Raw genomic sequence first — 21,926 nt, 5'->3', positions numbered from 1 at the left:
CCGGAAAAATAATTTCGTCGATTATTTTTTTGTCCAGCTAGAACCAATTGCGGGCGACGGAGACTCTGGTATACATCTGGGATTACCGTAATTTGTTTAACTATCGCGAGTGATGAGTGGGTATGGTGGGATGACTGGGATTCCTGATTCGAGATGTGTGTTCGCGTTCTTCATAAACCACAGGGCATGTTACTCAATGCGCGGACTTTTTTGGTTTGGAACATTTAGAGTTGTGCAAGTTGTCTCTCAGAAACGTACTTGTACCACACTTGTGCCCCAAAAAGGAGGACTGACCGGACCAACATTTTATACAGAGTCGCTTTCTGGGGGATTGGAAAGGACTTTTATCTATTTGAAGACGATATATATGGTACTCGCTCCAACGATGAAATAGAATAGCCTAAGTTTTACTCGGGTTAATCTGTAGTCGCCAGAACTTGTACCACGCGATCTCCTGGTTGTTGTTCGGCTTGGAGTCTGTTACGAATGGCATCGAGACAGCAGACAGCATAAAATGCTGTGTCTGTTTGCTAAGGGTCTGGGAAGTCGGCCATGTACAAATTGGCACAGGGCGGAGAGTTACTTGAAAAGACTGATCTTCCAGGTATGAATGAATAAGGTATATTAGGTTTATCCGGTAAACCTAATATCAAAGATCGATATCAAAAGATTAGATCGATGTGCCACACTTGGTTGAAAGTTTTGGACACATCTATAAAGATGGGTCCAGCCCTGCGATTTTTACGAAGAACCTGATGAATGCCTGACGGGGACAGCTTGATGAAAGATTGAGTGTTTAGCAAGGAAATCAAATTATACCTTTTGGAGTAATGTGGTTTGAGCCAGTGAAACTGCTGAGTGCGTGCAATATCGCATTTTCGGCCAGTTTGGTATGTCACCGAGTATCTGTGTCGGGTTCTTTACAGGTCATTATTGGGACATCAGTATTGGGACTTCCAAAATTGTGGTCAATTTGTTCTGATCTTGACAGGATATATATATATATATATATATATATATATATATATATATATATATATAGTAGGTATTAAGCTAAGATTTGTGTATATAGTAAAATATAAAATACGTGTAGTAGGTTAAATAAGTTTTTTGTTTAATTTTATTTAGTTATACAACGATTATAATAATATATTGTACTTACGATACTTCGTATGTTCGGTGGTGTGGTAATTTAAAGTTATCAATACTTTGTTGATTATTGAAACTTAATGGATATTAGATTTAATTAATTGTAATTTTTAAAAAGATTAGTTACTATTAGTTCTTGATTTTTTCCATATTATATTTTCTATTCTACATTTTAATATTTTTTAATTTTAATATGCATATATATTACATTAATTAATATTATATACAAAATATATTTATGATCTTATCTTGAAAATATTGTCAAAACAAGTTTTAGAATCATATCATATTATTGTAAAATTATTCTTTATACTTTATTATTTGAGGCACATGATGATAATATAATAAAATATTTATATAAATGCCAATATGTATTTATTAAATATCGTATATTATATTACGCTTGGTAATTTTATGGTGTTAATAAAGACACGATGTTCTATCAGTTGTACATGAATAAACGTTAGATTGGTAGTACATTCCGCTCGGACACTCTTTAACAATTCTCTCGCCAAATGAACAGACTATATATTTACTGCAATTTCCTGGATATGCGGTAACAAATAATCTAAAACAAATTATCAATTTAATTTATTTAATATCTTAAAACTTACAAATACCGTAGATCAATAATTTCCTCTTACCTGTTTCTCTGCCATCTGCATAGATCAGAACCTCCTTGTAAGCCTAGCATGAAAGTAAACTTAACCAGTATATACATTTTTGTCACAATCACATACCTTGTGGATATCCTGCTCTTCCCTTTCTGCCAGAAGATTCAGATGAACTCGATGACTCTGAAGAGCTGGATGAGCTAGAAGAGCTGGATGAGCTGGAGGAGGTTGATGAACCCGATGAGTCCGAATTAGAACCGGAATGCAAACTTAGCGATTCAGAAGAGGAGGATTCGTTGCTAGTGGTCTGAGTTTCGGTGGTTGTTTCGTCAGTTATCGCACCTTCTTCAGGAGATGCTGTTAAGATTGGTAATTCTGGTGCTTCAGTTTGATTTATTCCAGATTCCTCAGCTGTCGACGCTTCTTCAGGCCATGGCGTTGACGTTTGGTTGATAGACGTCTGAATTTCGGTGGTTGTCTCGTCAGTTATCGCAGCTTCTTCAGGCGATGCTGTTGAGATTGGTAATTCTGGTGTTTCAGTTTGGTTTATACCTGATTCCTCAGATGTTGACGCTTCCTCAGGCCATGACGTGGACCTTTCATTGCTAGGCGTCTGTGTTTTAGTGGTTGTTTCTTCAGTTATTGCAGCTTCTTCTGGTGATGCTGTTGAGATTGGTAATTCTGGTGCTTCAGTTTGATTTATACCAGATTCTTCAGCTGTCGAAGATTCCCCAGGCCATGGCGTTGACGTGAAATCTACTTGTGTTGAATTTTCCAATAAATCGGATCTTTCAGTTGTCGAATTCTCAGTTTCCTCTGGGAATAGCGTGGATATTGGTAATGGCGATGTTTCAGTTCCATTTATTTCTATCTCTCCCTCTTGTGTCGTTGAGGGTTCTTCAAAGACTGGCGTTGTTGATGATTCTTCTGCAATTTCCGAATCTGTTGTTTCTTTTGGAGGTTCTTGCTCGACTTCTAGTTCTGGTGCTGGACTAGAGGACCCAACAGGCGATTCTAAATCTGGTTCCGGCTCTAATATAGGTGGCTTTGGTGATGACGATTGTGGTGGCCTTGGAGGGCTAATTGGGGATTCCGATTCTGGTATTGGTGACGGAATTGGAGGTCTTGGGGGACTCACAGGGGACTCTGCCTCGAACTCTGGCTTTTGTTCTTGCTCTGGTGTTGGTGTTGGTCTAGGTGGTCTTGGTGAGGGTGTTTGCGGTGGTCTTGGTGATGGTGTCTGTGGTGGTCTTGATGACGGTGTCTGGGGTGGTCTTGGTGAAGGTGTCTGGGGTGGTCTTGGTGACGGTGTCTGTGGTGGTCTCGGTGATGGTATCTGTGGTGGTCTTGGTGATGGCGTCTCTGGGGGTCTTGTTGACGGTTTCTGAGGTGGTCCTGGTGACGGTGTCTGTGGTGGTCTTGGAGGTCTTACAGGTGATTCTGGCTCTCGTTCTAGCTCTGGCGTTGGCGTTGGCCTAGGTGGTCTTGGTGAGGGCATCTGTGGTGGTCTCGGAGGCCTATCAGGGGATTCTGGCTCCAACTCTTGCTCTGGTTCTGGTTCGAGCTCTGACTCTGGTTTTGTTTCGGGCTCTGATTCTGGTTCTGACTCTAACTCTGGCTCTGGCTCTGCTATTGGTGGTCTTGTTGCTGGCGTTTGTGGAGGTTTAACTGAAAATTCTGGTTCTGGTTCGGGTATTGGCTTTTGTGTTGATGTCTGTGGAGGTTTTGTAGGTTTAACTGGTTTTTGATCTTGCTCTTTCTCTGGCTCTAACTCCGGTTCCGGCTGCGGTTCTGGTATTGGCTTTGGTGATGTTGTTGCTGGCGTTTGCGGAGGTTTAGTTGAAGATTCCGGCTCTGGTTTTGGTATTGGTTTTTGTGTAGATGTCTGAGGGGGTTTAGAAGGTTTAACAAGTTCATCATCATACTCTGGCTGTGGCTCTGGTATTGGTTTTTGTGTAGATGTCTGAGGTGGCTTTGGAGGTTTAACAGGTTCATCGTCTGGCTCTGGCTCTAGCTCAGGCTCCTTTTCAGGCTCTGGATTTGAAGGTTCAACAGGCTTATTATCTTGCTCAGGTTCAGACTCTGGCTCTGGTATTGGCTTTTGTGTAGATGTCTGAGGGGGCTTTGGAGGTTTAACAGGTTCATCGTCTGGCTCTGGCTCTAGCTCTGGCTCTGTTTCAGGCTCTGGATTTGAAGGTTTAACAGGTTCATTATCTTGCTCTGGTTCAGACTCTGGCTCTGGTATTGGCTTTTGTGTAGATGTCTGAGGGGGCTTTGGAGGTTTAACAGGTTCATCGTCTGGCTCTGGCTCTAGCTCAGGCTCCGTTTCAGGCTCTGGATTTGAAGGTTTAACAGGTTCATTATCTTGCTCTGGTTCAGACTCTGGCTCTGGTATTGGCTTTTGTGTAGATGTGTTAGGGGGCTTTGGAGGTTTAACAGGTTCATCGTCTGGCTCTGGCTCTAGCTCAGGCTCCGCTTCAGGCTCTGGATTTGAAGGTTTAACAGGTTCATTATCTTGCTCTGGTTCAGACTCTGGCTCTGGTATTGGCTTTTGTGTAGATGTCTGAGGGGGCTTTGGAGGTTTAACAGGTTCATTGTCTGACTCTGGCTCTAGCTCAGGCTCCGTCTCAGGCTCTGGATTTGGGGGTTTAACAGGTTCATTGTCTGGCTTTGGCTCTAGTTCAGGCTCCGTTTCAGGGTCTGGATTTGAAGGTTTTACAGGTTCATTATCTTGCTCTGGTTCAGACTCTGGCTCTGGTATTGGCTTTTCTGTAGATGTCTGAGGGGGCTTTGAAGGTTTAACAGGTTCATCGTCTCGCTCTGGCTCTGGCACTAGTTCTGGTGTTGTTGTTGTCGACGGTTTCTGTGTTGATGTTTCTGGGGGTTTCGGTTGAACTAGTTCATGATCTGGTTCTGGCTGTGGTTCTGGCTGTGGCTCTGGCTGTGGGTCCGGCTCTGGTTGCGGCTCTGGCTGTGGCTCTGGCTGCGGCTCTGGTATTGGCGTTGATGTTGTTGTCGACGATTTCTGTGTTGATGTTTCTGGGGGTTTCGGTTGAACTAGTTCATGATCTGGTTCTGGCTGAGGCTCTGGCTGTGGTTCTGGTTGTGGCTCTGGCTATGACTCTGGTAATGGTTTTGATGTTGTTGTTGATGTCTGTATGGGTTTTGGTGTTGTTGTTGACGGTTTCTGTGTTGATGTTTCAGGGGGTTTTGGTTGAACTAGTTCATGATCTGGTTCTGGCTCGGGTTCAGGTTGTGGCAACTGCGGAGGTTTTGCGGAACATTCTGACTGACCGATATGAACGCATACACCAATTGTGGCGCTAAATTCAGTTCCGGGGGCACAAGGCCTCTCCATTGGATGTCCATGGACACATTGCAGATATTGGCTGCAGTCGGTAGGATGTGGGTGAAGAATCACTTGATTGATAGGTATCGAGCAATCAACACTGAAGGCAAGCGGGGAAAGAGATGCTGTAAATGTTTCAATAAGTAAAACAGCATTTTTTAAAATAAATAATCAAATAACTTACGCGCTGTTTGTACGCCCAGACAAACTGCAAGCAATATCAAACACTTCATGGTTGCTAGTCTGATTCGCAACCCGGATACACACTGACGCTAAACGATGCGACTTTATATCTTTATTCAAAATTTGATGCGATAATATTTGATCTAATCCACGATGGATTTATTGACATTTATTTATTGAATAACTCAAATATAAAACGCCTTGCATCCTTCCAATTATAGATATATCTTCCAGAATGATTATGTAATCATGAACAATTAAAAAGATATTAACTTGGTAAATAATAAAATATAATTCTGGGTATTTTTTCTGTAGAACTGTAAAAAACGTTTTATATAAATCAATAGAAACACAATTTTGGTATTATACTTCATCAGTATCCAATCTAACATACTCCGGTACAAATATTCGTTATTCTATAAATTCAATATTAGAACTATATACATATATGTTATTAAAATAGTGGTGGTGGTCATATATCTCATATTATGGTTAAAAACAAATATAATTCGATGAAATTATATCATGATTCCCTTATGATAGGGTAATGGGATTAATTTAAAATTTATATGTTACTAAAACTGGTTTTTGTACTATTTTGAATATAAGATTAGACCTCGAACTGCCTAAATCCATAAATAAAAGACCTAGTTATCCGCAATTAATTAATAATCGATTAATTACACATGATGTCTTATACTTAAAACCAGAGTTTTCCTTAAATACAGGCTATTTATAAGGTTTCAATTAAATATGTACAGACACACACTGTTATGATACACTTTTCTAATCCATTTAAAGCTTTCTGATATACTATATTTTGTGTTTTGATTTGTGGGTCGTAAACATACAAAGATGACGGTTTTCCAATGCGCGAACACGCAACGTATAATTGTCCTTGCGCGAAACAGAGAAATTCCAAGTTGATTCCGCAAACTACCAACGACTGGCCTTGAGATGTATTTATGGTCATCACAAAGGCCAGACGTACTGAAAATTGTAAAGGTTTAAAAGCGAATGGTAAATCCGTTGTGATCATCGGTATACCCGGGATGAAGACATTCTCTCCTTTATATTTTCCCTTTGTGGTTGTTGCCTCAATGACGTTTTTCATCATCTTTCTTCATTTCACAGCTAGTCTTGTTCTATTGCACAGTCGAGGTTGATTAATGTTACGCAGCATCATGACAACTGATCCTACATTTAACTTCAAATTATTAGGTTTACCACCTGAAATTCTGAATGGTCGCATTGAGATCCTCGACATTCTCGAATCCTCGACTTTTTTTCCTCCAGACCATTTTCTAAATGGACTGCCAAATGAACTACTGTAGATACGTGTAAAGATACACCAAATTGCTTCGTTACTACTTACATAGCGACCTATCTGGTACTGTGATATTTCATCATTTCCATTGATTACAGCTTACATATTTACGTATGTACTTCATCGACTTGATAGACTTAGAATATTCCACATTGATGTGAGTCTCAAAAGCTTCGGATAATATTCAGCAATCAGATCTCTTGGGTATCGCTTGGAACACTTGCCGTCAACCATACAGGATGAATTGTAGTTGGAAACTCTGCAAGGTCCATGTATCATGTGTTTGGTAACTACTTCATGCAATTTTGGGTCAACTGTGGAAAAGTGGGCATGAAATAGTCCTATATAATACGTGTAGCGCCTTTAGGGTAAATGATGTGGCTCGGTGAATGGAGCTAAAACGAAATGAAATAGTGGTGTTTACATTATGTGACCGTTAATTATTGAAGTAATATAAAAATGAGAAAAATATAATTAGATAAAACGGATGGCAATGGAGTTACCTGTTGACGAGACTTGGGTAGTTGATGGTGGCACGTCTAAATCAAACGCTAGTCGCGTACTGAATGTGCTTTGTATAATGTAATGTACTTTCAATAACATCCCAGATAAACGTCTCGGGGTTACCGCCAGCTATTCGTTATCGGGTTCTAGTTGGCGCTGCTGACACCCCGCCCGTGTTCAACATCTGGGATTATATTTCTGGGCGTGTTGTAGACCGTTATTGCATGATGTATAATTCGATATGCCTCAAGGTCGCTACACGCCAAATGATGTAATCTGGAAAAAGCCGCTATATATCTGAATGTTAACCAAGAAGTGCTTAGAATCATTTCCAATCCCAGAAACTAGAGAGCGTAAAGGACCTGGTGGTGGGACCAATTGTAGCAATTTTACTTTGACTCCAACTCAACATAATCCAGTAGATTCACCACTGTATTTTAACGCCTTGCAATATTTACAAATTATTGTCATTTCCTCAATTGTTACCAATTTGTCGGCACAATAATCTATTGCCACATTATAGTGGAATGCAGCTCGTTCCAGGACCACAGGAGCACTGTGTCTGCGGAATCGCTCAATTTCATTACGTCGTGTTCGCTGTTGTTGTACTTGATGTATACGAACTCGTTGCATTCTAAGTCTATCTACTTCATTGTCACTCTCTAAAGAACGCAATTCTGACATAGCAATGCGACTATTTTCTTGATCTGTCTGTCTCTGGTCATGAGTGCGTTTAGCACGTGAGATAGCTCTTCGCACATTAGATTGACCGCGACGACCTAAGTCAGGTCGTATTCTCCTCAGCATCGTAAGTTGTAATTAATCAAAGTGAGAAAAGTTCTCGCGCACTTGGCAGTAAAGTGTCACTATCACAACAAAAAAACAAAAAAAAAGCGCATAAAATGGAATGTCACTATCACAAAGCATCACCGCAGTTAAGAGAGTTCTCGCGCACGTAGATTGTCGGATATCAAAGAAAAAACAAAACTGTTTGTATTTTTTTTAACCTTCCGTAGACCTCCACAAATAATTCAAGACCAAACTTATCCAAATCGGTCCAGCCGTTCTCGAGTGTTAACGAACAACGATTCATTTATATATATATATATATGTTAATTTTCAATAATCAACAAAATACTAAAAATAAATTAAGTGATTTATTTTTTACAATTTAGAAGTGTATATTAAAGGAATGCATTGACAATTATTTACTTAATTATTGATTTTTCAGAACTTAGGTCTATAAAGCAAATAATAAAAGTAATTGACACAAAGTAGAAACAACAAAATGTCATATAGTTACGTACCTTATAAGATTAAAAGTTAACCGCCTTAATTTTTATAAATTCTTTAAAATGTTTACAACTTCTGATTCATTTCAGGTTTTTTTAGTAAGAATTGAATAATCTCTAGCCGAATATTGCAGGTAATAAACACATTTGTGGCGATCTTGAGGCATGTCGAATTTTATATGTTAGAATAACCGTCTGCAGAATACCCAGAAATATTCCCAGATGTTGAACACGTGTGGGATAGCAATACTAGTTTTTTTGTCTGAAACCGGGAAGGGGAATCTTATTACGGATACCTGGTCATGGAGACCAGCAAGAATAAGCGAGCTGGACTGGTTATATGGATACTACCTCTGGTTTAGAGATCACAGGTCACAAGCTTATAGGACGATAAGAGGAGACGTCTTCTGATTTTTTCCCAGGTTTAGGAATCATAATGAATTGAGCCACTTTCTAAATGCTAGGAAAGTCTTAGCATGGTACTAAATATGAATGCTATTAATTTGATGCACTTTAATGAAAGCTCCTTAAAATTCTTCCAGTTATTTACTACTGTTACATTTTTATTGGTATTGACTCGATTTTTACTAAAAGTAAAAACAAAAAAACATTATTATCTTATTAAGAAAATATATTTGGCGATAATATGATCTACGAAAATGAAGTACTTGATTTGTATACATTGTTTAATGCACATAGATAACGTTTTAACCAATGAGAAATGCGAGAAGAAAATCAAGAACATTTGTTGTTGCACATTAAAAATTGTTGCTCAAAAATTATGGAATGACGATCATGGGCCTTATAAGACAATGAGATATGGCCTGATAAGTTACCATAAAATCATTTTTGTTAATATATATATATATATATATATATATATATATATATATATATATATATATAATAAAATGTATATGAGTAAATTCAATTGTGTTTATTTTCATGTTAACAAAATAGGTAAAATCATTATTTCTGATTATCAAAAAACATATAAAACAAAATGATAGGTCTTGATGCAAGAACTGTAGTTTTCGGATTTTATGCGCGAATAAGGACCGGAGACGATGTTTAGAAACACGGGATTGGTCTTTGTGACTTTTTTATCGAACATTAATCTGATATCATTATGCCGCTGTCATAATAACTTAATTTAACCCGAACTTTTAAGTATTTTATAAATATTTGCCATGGAAATCAGCTGTAATTTGGCAAGTGTTGACTTGCTGATACAGTGCGTTTTTAAGCCTTATACGAAGGCTTGATGATTGTTCTTGATGAAAATTCAAACATAATTCTATTTAATTGTACTATTAAATACAAAATTTGGTTTCAGTAGTTCTTCCTTTAAAAACGTTTATTATATTGTGCTAAACAAATTGTGAAAAAAAATTTTAGTAATATATCTATTATAAATTAGCCATTTTGCTATGCTGTGAGAGAAAGATGATTAACTTAATACATAGAGGTCGAATTTCGACCACAGCTATATCTAGTTACCATTAATTCACTGCCACAGTTACAGTTCGATCGCCAACGCTGCTCTGGGTATTATTATAACATAATTAATTAAAATTTTTATAATTTAATTATACATCTATAAGGAGAAACTAAAATGAGAAAAATGAGAATAATTCATTTTCTATTTTAATTTTCTTTATCAACTGAATATATCAGTTTGTTCCTATACCTTCAAAAGATCATTACTTAATATAATTAACAGCTTTAACGGTAGGCAACCAACAATTTGATATAGAACCAGAGTACACCACACTAAAAAGCGTATCTAAGCATTTTCGATATATGTTCGCATAAAAATTGGATAGAGAGCATTAATTTAAACATTTACATTAAGATGGATTACATTTGATGGATTTTTAATATTTTCTTACATTTTATTAGCATTGTCACGATTTTTATATTACCAAAAGTGAAAAACTATCGAATGACTTTCTAACATTATTTTCTTATTGAGATAATATATTTGGTGACAATATACAACACAAAATTACGGGTTTTGACGCACGAACCGTAGGAAACCTTTTACGGCGCGGCGTATGCGGCGCTTTGTGACTTTTCTATCAAAAATTAATCTGATATTATTGTGCAACTGCCATATTACCCTAACTTAACCCAAACTTTTAACTATTTTATAAATTTTTGCCATGTAAATCAGCTGTAATTTTGCAGGGGTTGAGTCCTTCTTTAAAAGCATTTATTGGGAATATTAGAAAAATATATATTTTTCAAAATATTGTCCATAATGTTTTACACTTTATTTATAGTTGCTGGCAACATGGCGATATCGTGTTGGTTAAGAGTTTATTCAGCGTATTAAAAACAAAGGCACACATCATCGATATGAACCAGTGGTAGTCAGAGGACACAATTTTTTTCACAGGCTTTTCAATCGAGCACTTATAACTTGCGACTGATCATTGGCGACTTTGGATCTGTTACTGGCTATTGTTGGTACTTTTTGCAGTAGTACTTGGACCAGCTGAATTGTTAAAATAGAAATAAATAATGAAAATGTTTGATGAATTTTGCAAGTAAACAACGAAATTGAAGATTGTCGTAAAAATAATTCTCATAATATGATTAAAACCTCTAAAAATTGAATGACTTAATATTACTAAGCGGAAAACTATTATTTTATGTATAAAAATCCAATTCAGTAATTAGGTTGTTTAACAGTTGTTTACATTAGTGTTTCGCATTTTCTTTAGACTTTTAAAAGTAATCTTAAAAATTAATATAATTAGATGGCCCGTTAAAATTCTTATTATCTACTTCTGTTGTTGACCAAACCGTTGTTCTGATGAACAAAGGTTTGTACTTCTTGGGGAACAGCTCATTTTGCTGTTGAATTGTGAGAATCAATTTCCGCATCTGCACTGCCCATAGGATAGGTCCGTAAGAATTTTATCGTTATTGTAATTGTTTCAGATTTTGTTAACTTATTTCCGATACAAATTACAATATACAATACCTTGTAGGAGGGAAAGATATTTCAAATACAATATGCGCTGCACCAAATGATCTCATTTGGAAACTAGTATTTTATATAGCCTGCGATATAGCAATTTGTTTCTTTGAAAAATTTATCTAATATGTTGTCAGATTTTCACGGTAGATATATCTTTGGCTAAGCGTTAACCTACTGATACCATTCTCTGTCTGCGAATCTTGGTGCTAAGTCTGGTATACTCTTTTAGTTAATACTATCTTGGTTAATTTATTGGTCTAGTTGTTGTTATATGACTGAATTACTTCCTTCACTGTTCGCAGATTTAAATATGGGTCCATATATTTTCTCTTTATGTATGGTGAAGTATTGAACATAGTTCTCATTTTTTGACTTTGAAACATTTCTAATGCTTCCATGTTACTGCTTGTATTCCATAGCTGTATTTTCATCTTTATTCTTTCATAGGTAAACCTATTCTGCCATAAAATTTTGAAATATTTAATAATTTTTCTGCAGATGTGAAAAAACAAATGTATTTGAACAGTCTTAAATAAAATTAATTAGAAATATAAATCGGATTTTATTAACTGTTAAAACCAGGCCAAACCATTAAAATTCTTTCGAAGATCAATATGAAACATGACTATTGAGTTATTGTGTTGTTGAAGGGAAACTAATTAGTATATATGCATATTAAATTCTATATTAATTTTAGTTCATCTATACCAATAACTAACGCTTTCTAATCTAATTAGTGCAACTTCCAGCCCTGCACAAGCTTGCTTCTGAGTTAAAGTAAGATCCATCAGGGCAAGTTCTTGTAAAGGCATCCCCAAACAAACAGATGAAATAGCTGCGGCAATCGGTTGGGTTTTTCACGAAGAAGGTTCTTAAAAAAAAACAGCGATATCACCCTACCAGTTACAGTTCCCCAAACAAAGAACAACTTACCCTTGAGGATCGCTCAAACAGATCGAGGAAATGTCTACAGCTTCGGGGGCTGCCTCCGCAGATTCCAGATCGGGCTGTGCTGCCGCTACTGAGGCTGAAGTAGTTGGAGATTCTAATTCAGGCAGTGCAGTTGTTCCTTCTTGTTCTGATTCAACTTCTGGTTCGGCGGAAACAGTAGTAGTTTCTACAGATTCTGGTACTTCAGGCTCAGGTTCTGGCTCTGGTGCGGGTTCGGGTTCTGGTTCAGGTTCTGGCGCGGCTTCTTCTTCGGATGCTGGTTCGGGTTCTGGTTCAGGTTCTGGCGCGGCTTCTTCTTCGGATGCTGGTTCGGGTTCTGGAATAGAGCCAGCTGTACAGTCTGATTCGGCGATGTGGACGCAGAGTCCTAAAGAGGGACTGAACTCAGTTCCTAGTGCGCATGGTCTGGCTAATGGACTGCCATGGACACATTGAATGTACTGGCTGCAGTCAGAAGGATGAGGGTGAAGCAACAGTGGGTTGGAATCACCAGAACAGTCCACGCTGAATACCGTCATGGAAAGAGAAGCTGTAACAAAACATATTCGATTTGTCTCAGTGGTAGCTCTAACATCAATATCAACTTACGGGCTGCCCTGGCACTAACGGCCAGTATCGCTACGAAGCAAATAAATTTAAACATTTTTCAACTGACAATTCTCTACGTGATAGGGAAATTTCCAGTTATATAATAACCAATGTCTCGTTGGCTTGATGCTTTTATATGTAGAGAAACACCGCACGATAAAAGTGATTGACTTAACCTTAGCCAGGATTATTATAATCTCAACTAACAACCAAAGCACGCATCACGCGTTTTTTTGCGAAAATACCTCCATACTTGGTTTATTTTTAATTTAATGTAATACTATGAGTGAAGTCGATTTGGTAGCATTTTGAAATAATTTGAAATTAAAATTATGAAAATATTTTGTTGTTGAGTTGTTTTTGATTTTGATAAGCTGCAAGAAACTTGTCACTGTTCTTTTGAATCAAATTTTTCCAACACGTATTGATATATAATAATGTAAAACACCATCTTATAATATGCTAACTGATTCTGATGTATATAATCGAAAAATAGGAATTTAGACAATAATTTTGAACATAATAATAAACAAATATTTAATTTAAAACAGAAATTATGAAAAATATGTTTTTTGTGTACTATGCTGTTATACATGTGTTCTTTTGGATCAATGGTGTTTTCTATCAGATGGAAAGCAGATGTTTTTCTAGAATAACTCCAGAGAGAGTGTTGGACATGCGTATTTGTTGTAATCTAGCCTGACAGAATTCACAGCCACGCATCCTTTTCTATATACCCCGTGTTGTTAACGAGAGTTGTGGTTAGAAGTAAATTTTTAATTTTTTTAAAATTTTGTTTAGTTTTGCTAGGGAACAAAGGATATATTTTTATGTTAAATAATATGGAAATAGAACTTATTTAAAGATTATAGTAAAGGTATTGAGTAAAGTATCTTCATGATTTTAGAGATATTACAAATGATGAAAAAAGCTAAATGTTTAAATAAAGTGTCATAAATTTTCACCATAGTTTAAATATAAGGTGTACTTAATAGAAAGTGGTTGGAATAAATTGATAACATAGGATGTAAAGCTTTGTGATTTATTATTTCTTTCGGCTTATATAACTCCTCAGAGCAGATAAATAATGCTGAAATATTATATCATTTATCAAATTTTATTACAATAAATGTAATAAAACATATAAGGGAAATGCAATCTAAGCAATACACATTTAGGATATACACACAAACCATATAAATAAAGTATTAAAACAAAGATTTGAATCAAAATAACTTATCTTACATTTTCCTTTCGAATTGATTTTTGTTAAAATCTCTTAAGTATCACGTTGATTGACTGATTTTGAATCTGTAAATATATTGTCTATTCTGTTATCGATACCATTTTCCTTATTTGGTTCTTCTGCTTCTCATTGTCTGTTTTTCTGATATGATTTTTCTAATTTACTATCTTGTGATTTAATCAGTTCCTTCTCTCTTCAAACACGTTCTACATCATTTGCAAAAGAATTTCTGCCCATTATCTTCTCGTGCATACATACCAAATGGACATGCTTACATAGAGTATTCTTTATCGTATACTCTGGACAAATCTTACACGCTCTACAATACAACGTTTTACAACTATTCTCGTAGATTTGATTGATATTTACATTGTATATATTGTTGTAATATTTGACTTCAAATTTGCCTGAATTTAGTTGAACTGTATGTATTAATAATTATTGTTAATATAATGTTTTAATGTAATATTTTATTGCAAGTTTACCTGCATGTTGTAGGACTTATGTATTTACTTATCATTTGTAAGTTCTGCTCTCTGATGACTAATAATTGTTCTATCCTGATAGTTACTAGCATTTGACCTTTCAATATTCAAAATCCTTTTTTATACTTTCTCTGCTTCATCTAACGAAAGTTTTTCAACTTACCTAATAAGGTAATTTACCCTATGAAATAATTATATTACCTCAACAAAACGTAAATATAAAATTAACCTAAAAATGACTTTAACCACAAATCTCATAAACAACAAAGTATATATAGAAAAGGGTGCGTAGCTGTGAAATCGGTCAGGCTAGATTAAAACAAATGTGTACAAATGTACAGTGTTGATATTGATCGCCCTTCAAAGAGTCATCTCTTGTTCTCTTGAGTAAATCACTATACAGAGTTTGTGTACACTGAATAAGTCAATAAAACTAAATGAAAAATGGAAAAAATTTATTGAAATTGGAGGTTAGGTTCTTTAACAGTTATTTACATTCATTTTCCTTTTTTTGCTCTTTTTGTATTTGAAGTTTCTTTAGTTTCATGATAATTGTGTTACTGAGGAGCTTCTAAATAAGTCTTCTAAAGTACGAATCATAGTTGTCAGAAGTAGGACATAAATTATGAAACCCATGGGGCTTAAAAACAAATACTTTTATATTATTTTAAGACTATTTTATTTTACGGAGATAAGTCGCCAGTACTCTGTGTATAATCTCATTCAAATACTATAAATGAAACCTTTATAATATATATCTATCACTTAACCAGATCGCATGGCGATTTCTTAAAATATCTAGCTGCATATCAGTCCAGCCGTACGTTGTGAGATTCGAATCTTAATATTATGAGGTTTTATCTAAACTACAAAAATCAACTGTTAATATTGTAATATGCCCATAGATGCAGTTTTATCTATGATAGAACGCACATCCACAATCGTCCACTTTGCTCTCACAGAAGACAATGACACTAGAAGACAATCTTTAAAATTCTTACAAATTTATTGTTAATAATTCATAATTAATTCTGTTTGTCCTATGTGATCCATCTATTTAAATTATGTTTCATTTTAAATGCTGCATATTTTCATTACTTCATTTACGTGTTCATATAGTCCTTATCTTTGATCCATATATCTCACCTAAAATGTATATTGCATAAACAATAAAGACATCGAGGTGATTAAAATACTCATCTATTTACCTACATTTCTGAATAAAGTTGCTTCGTTCTTTCCTTATTTAATTTCATCACAAATTAATGCATTTATTATCTGCAATATTCGGTTAGTGCTTTGTTAAACAAAGTATTTACTAAATAGACATAAAAATCTTAATATCCTTTAGAATTGTCTTCAATACAATGGTATGCGATCAATCCCATTAATCCCTACCCAGTAAGAAGAATTTCTTTTTCCTATTCTCTTTCACCAGGCATAAAATTAGATAAAAAATTGATTTCAAAATTTTAAATATCTAAAAATAAGAGGACAGACGATTCTTGTTGTTCTCGAATTTTGTTAATCTATGTTGGGTTGCAATTTTCAAATGTCAGGTTTTTCTCTCACAGTATATATCTTCCAATAAAGCGGGCACATTAATTTGTTCTCTCTACAAAGAAGGTAAAATGCAATTTTACGTGATCATACTGTTTTAAAATTTTTAATTCTAACTTGCCACAATTCTCTAATGGTTCCAACAATATGGGACTAATCGAAAGTAACACAAAATCTTAAATAAACTGCTTACAATTAAATAACTTAATAAAGTTTAATGATGTTTTAACAAACTTACTCAAAAGTTTTCCTAATCTTCCTAATATTCCTTTCTTCAATTAACAGCACCAGATTCGATGGGTGTTAAAAGCAACACATCAATGTTACATAGAAACCACCCAGAAAGTGGTCTCTAAAGCTAAAAGACATCCATTAAAGGTAACAATTATCTCTGAGGGTTTAAAAGTGTACATAGGAAAAACTGGTATAACGAAAATTATGATAAACAAATGGTTCATTAAACTCGAGGTTGTAACCACTGCACAAAGCTATTTTCAAAGAAATTCAGAGAAAGAATCAATTCAAAAGAAAATGATTCTGATTTTGAAAACACGAAAATAATGTAAACGAAGGACAAGGGCTATAAGAAACTCAAAAACGCAGAGTCCTATCCGTTGATCACTTAGCTGTGACAAAAAAATGAGCACCGAAGACGGTGAACGCAGTGGACGCTCAAAACAGGTTGTTACCGACGAAAACATTTTAAAAATCCACAAAATGATTTTGAATGACCGTAAATTGAAATTGAATGAAATAGCAGACACTCCCAACATATCGACTGAACGTGTACATCATATCATTCACGAATATTTTGGTATAATAAAGCTCTGTACAAAGTGGTTGCCGCGCAAGTTCACTTTTGACCAAAAACAACGACGAGTTGATCATTCGAAGCAGTGTTTGAAGATGATCAAGCGTAATAAACCCGAGTTTTAGCGTCGATATATGATAATGGATTAAGCATGGCTCCATCATTTCACTCCGAAGTCCAAGCGACAGTCATCCGAGTGGACTGCACACGATGAACCCGCTCCAAAGCGTGGGAAAACGCAACAGTCGGCTGGTAATGTTATGGCGTCTGTATTTTAGGATGCGCATGAAATAATTTTCAATGACTACCTTGAAAAAGGAAGGACCGTCAACAGTGACTATTGCATAGCGTTATTGGACCGTTTGAAGGACGAAATCACCGAAAAATGGCCGCATTTGAAAAAAAAGAATGAGCTGCTTCACCAAGACAATGCACCGTATTACAGGTCAGTGAAAACTATGGCAAAAATCCATGAATTAGGCCTAGACTTGCTTCCTCATCCACCGTATTCTCCAGATCTAGCCCCAAGCGACAATTTCCCGTTCTCAGATCTCAAAATAATGCTCGCTGGGAAGAAATTTTCGAATGGAAAGGTGATCGCAGAAGCTGAGGCCTATTTTGAATCAAAGGACAAATCGTACTACAAAAATGGTATCGAAAAGCTGGAGATAATCAGTGTATCGCGCTTGAACGGAATTATGTTGAATAAAAAAAACTAATTTTAGCAAAAAAATGTGTTTTACTATGGTAGGCCGGGGCCTTTTCAATTGACCTTTTAATTTAGAAGCCAATAAATAAATGTACAACTATTATAGGTTGTAATACATATAAACACTTAGTTCTTATAGTTTCTAATAAAACTCAACGTTGTATGAGCACGTTTAATTCTATATTAATTCCAACAAAGTTTATTATATACCAACATTTAGTGTTTGAAATCTAATTAGTGCAACTTCCAACTGTACAATAGTTTAGTTCTGCATTGAAATACTGTCCTTCATTGCAGATTCTCGATTGGAGTAGGCCATGGAAACAGACAAAGTAGCTACGGCAATCCGTAGAATCTTCTAACAAAAATGTTCTAAAAAAAACAACGATATACAACTGAATATAAGCCAAAAATAATTATTTACCTATGTAGATTCCTCTTGCACAACGCAGTAACGTCTATGTTTCTTCTGAGCAAAACAGCATATGTGGTTGATTCCAATTCGGGTTCTGCCTCCGCTTCTGGAGCTGAAGTGGTTGATGGTTCTTCTTCTGGTTCACTTTCCACTTCAGTGGATACAGTGGTAGTTTCAACAGTTTCCGGCAATGCATCCTCTTCAGCTTCGGTAGTTGGTTCCACTTCAGGTTCTGGTTCTGGTACAGCTTCTTCTTCAGGTTCAGGTTTTGGTGTGGTTTCTTCTTCGGTTGGAGGTTGGACTTCGGGTTCTGTTTCTGGTTCTGGGACTGCTTCTTCCTCGGGTGCGGGTTCAGCTTCTGCTTCAGGTTCCGGTTCCGGTGCGGCTTCTTCTTCCGATGGAGGCTGCACTTCGGGTTCTGGTTCTGGCGCTGCTTCCTCTTCGGATGCTGGTTCGGCTTCTGCTTCAGGTTCGGGTTCTGGTTCTGGAGCGGCCTCTTCTTCGGATGCTGGTTCTGGCTCTGGTACCGCTTCTTCTGCTTCCTCGGATGATGGTTCGACTTCTAGTTCTGGTTCTGGAATGGAGCCAGCAGTACAGCCGGACTGACCGGCATGGACGCAAACTCCTACGGAAGGGCTGAACTCGGTTCCTGGGGCACAGGGTCTTGATACAGGGCTACCATGGACGCATTGAAGGTACTGGCTGCAGTCGGAGGGATGAGGATGAAGTTGCACCTGATTCAAAGCATTGGAACAATCCACGCTGAATACCGTCGGACGAAATGGATCTATAGAGAACCGTTGTCAATTAATTTTAGTATAGTATTTAGTTATTGAAGAACTTACGAGCTGCTGTGGCACTAACGGCCAATACCGCTACGAAGCAAATTAACTTGAACATTTTCTAACTGACAATTCTCTACTGCGTAGTGAAATTTCCAGTTATACACTAACCGATGCTTCGTTACATTCATGCTTTTATATGAAGAGAAATATGATTGATGTCAAAACTGATTGATTTAAACTTAACTAGGATTATTATAATCTTACTATCGAGAAAGCCGAGAATATTTACTTGTGGTGAAAGAAAGATAAAAACTATTATTAGTGTGTGTTAATATCTAGTCAGTAATAAATAATTTAAAAATTCCTCACCTATTTTTTCGGACATTATATACTAACTTGATATGTATCAAACTAAACTTTATGAACAATTTTATGAACGATTTCATAAATTAATAAATGCACTAGAATAAAAACTATAAAACTAAATTTAATATTTCGAGTATTAGGTACTTGCATGCACCTTGATTACTTATATCTATAGATCCAGTCACTGTTTAGAGTTGCTTCTAAACCCTTAACTGGTATCGCCGAAATAATTTACTTACTTGGTATCGAGAATGAAAATGGTCCCTATAAAGTGATTTAAGGGTATATTTAAGAATTTAATGATGACATAAGATATTTTCTTTGTATCATTATCTCATTATAATCTAAATTTCTAAAATCTAAATGAAGTGAAAGTAAAATTAACAAATAACAAGCATTAAATAATGCATTGTAACCGATTTTGCATTATAGTTTGACAGTATATTTAGCAGCATCTTTGTATGTGAAAAGAAAGCATTTGCGCCACCTTCTTGTATATTTAAGTGTTTCTTGCAATCGCATAAATGGCACCCCTCATATGGCTGTTTACTTGAAGATTATCAGTTTCAGATCAGTTTTGTTTTTAATCAACATTTTCATCTTCTTTCAAACATTCTTTTGTTTATTTCCTTTCCATCTGTTAAAAAACCTATAAATGGTTTTACTAGCTCAATTCCAATATTTGTTATGTATTTATTCTCGTTTAGACTTTTTTCTGGAATTGATGTCTTCCATTATGCGTATCCATTCGATAAGGCAATATTTATTACTAACAAAAATATCACGCAAGGCCAATGTTGAGTTCCTCTAACCACTGAATGATACAAATTACGGCTAACTTTTGGACCCAAGCAGATAACGATTCCTTATTTGATGTACTAAACCATTGACCTTCAACTAATATTGAAATAATCAATCTTAACCTCAAGGCAACATTATAATTATCGTAACTGACAGATAAAACAATTAAAATACAAAAACAGCCATCAATAACTAAAATAAAAATACAAGAATAAAATAAAAATTAAATATAAAGCTATATAAATGTAATTATATAGATCTACAAAAATATATAATATATAAAATATAGATAAAATATAATATATAATGAAATTACAACATTAGATTTAAACATTGAAAAAAAAAACAATAAATGGGATACGTTGTTTAGTTAAACCACTTTCACATCCTATGGTCCATAAACTATTTAATATCCTGGGAATATCTGTGTATATATCTAAGAGGACCCATCGGCCCTATCTTAGTCTCTGTAGTAATAATATTTATGTATCAATACTGTTGTTTATCTGTTAAATGTATCTCATTGCGCTACACTACACAAAATCAAATAGTAATTCTGAGAATGTGTCTTGCTCTGTTGATCACTTTGATACTGACAAGATAATAGATTTTATCCCATATGTCCTTGCAATTCTCAGTCCTGTAATATCTGGGTGCACCTACAAAATTTCTCACGATTATGTTCTGGAAAACTTGAATTGTGTTCAAATTACTTTTCGCGGAATATCCCTATAATTGAATTATGTATGTCCATATAGGTTTCAAAATGTGCTTGTTTAATAGCAATTTACTATATATTTTTTAACTTCAATACTTCCCTATTCATTTTTATATGTTCCTTCCAGCGAATTTTTTCGTCAAGATCAATTTTGTTATACTTGCTATATGGAATGCAGTTTGATTATACGTGAGCTGCACATGCACAGATTTACTTGCGTTAATTTTGTTACTTGCCTGTTGTAATTTTCGTGTAGCTTCTTCGCAAATATAGCCAAGTATTGTACAGATAAATAACGGGTATCAAGATAAAGTATATGACTAGTTATTGCCATCAATATAACGAACAATAAACCACAATTGATACTTGGGGCTCTATAAGTTAATAAATGATATTTAAAAGTGTTGTTTTTGTGGGTATATTGGCAGAATTTGCTGGAAGAAGCCATTTAGTCTGTCCGTATTTTCTGTAGTAGAAGCGCTTCTATAGTCTGTCAAATTGTCCATTTGTTTCAATTGAGACTCACGACATATTCGCTTGATAAAGATGGTATACAGATCTTGACGAATTTGTATAAAACTCGCAATGGACTACCTATGTTAATTAGATGAGCGTGAGGGAATAGACAATGGCTAAATCTAAGGATTCTGACTATAATGGCGTGAGTGACCTTTTGAGTAGGTTGTTAAAGAAATCTGATTTATAAACACAATAACTCTCAGAATCTGTAAGAGTTTGTTGTCAGTGAAATTTGACCACCGAAATTAAAAAGTGTTGTTAATGTATTTTTAATAATTGGAGTGAAGTTACTGGGAAGCTGACTGAAAGCTCCCATTATACCTAGTGCATTAGCACGCTAGTAAACAGATATTCGAATGTGAGGAAAAATCCATGCCAAGAATACTTCGAACCTTGACAAAGATCTTTTAGAAAGAACGCTATTGGGACCTTCACATCCCGAAACACATTTTTAGTTCCTTTTGACAGTTAAACGAATAATTTTTATCGTAAATGCTATAAAAATAAGGTTTTAAAACAAATTTCGTTAAAATAATAATTTTTTAATAAAAAATTGACAAAAAAA

General features: G+C 35.5%; 2 protein-coding genes across 2 annotated transcripts; both read right to left on the bottom strand.

Moving 5' to 3' along the window:
• Window positions 1-1,501: 1,501 nt before the first annotated feature.
• On the bottom strand, window positions 1,502-19,166 carry LOC143201541 (uncharacterized). The gene is given in 8 exon segments (XM_076412666.1): window positions 1,502-1,717; window positions 1,794-1,836; window positions 1,890-5,237; window positions 5,297-5,384; window positions 6,065-6,285; window positions 17,990-18,129; window positions 18,182-18,959; window positions 19,018-19,166. Coding segments are annotated over 8 exon segments (4,821 nt in total). The 5' UTR covers window positions 19,073-19,166; the 3' UTR covers window positions 1,502-1,569.
• On the bottom strand, window positions 12,071-13,106 carry LOC143200707 (uncharacterized). The gene is made up of 3 exons (XM_076411311.1): window positions 12,947-13,106; window positions 12,341-12,887; window positions 12,071-12,278 (listed from the first exon to the last, which is right to left on the bottom strand). Exons 1-3 carry the CDS (start codon window positions 12,999-13,001, stop codon window positions 12,137-12,139), a joined length of 744 nt encoding a protein of 247 aa, XP_076267426.1. The 5' UTR covers window positions 13,002-13,106; the 3' UTR covers window positions 12,071-12,136.
• Window positions 19,167-21,926: the final 2,760 nt, after the last annotated feature.

Source organism: Rhynchophorus ferrugineus, unplaced genomic scaffold (genome assembly GCF_030347505.1).
Source record: "Rhynchophorus ferrugineus isolate W39M unplaced genomic scaffold, kcgeb_rfMv2 rfM8, whole genome shotgun sequence".
NCBI lineage: Eukaryota > Metazoa > Arthropoda > Insecta > Coleoptera > Curculionidae > Rhynchophorus > Rhynchophorus ferrugineus.
This window is presented reverse-complemented; position numbering and strand designations above follow the sequence as displayed.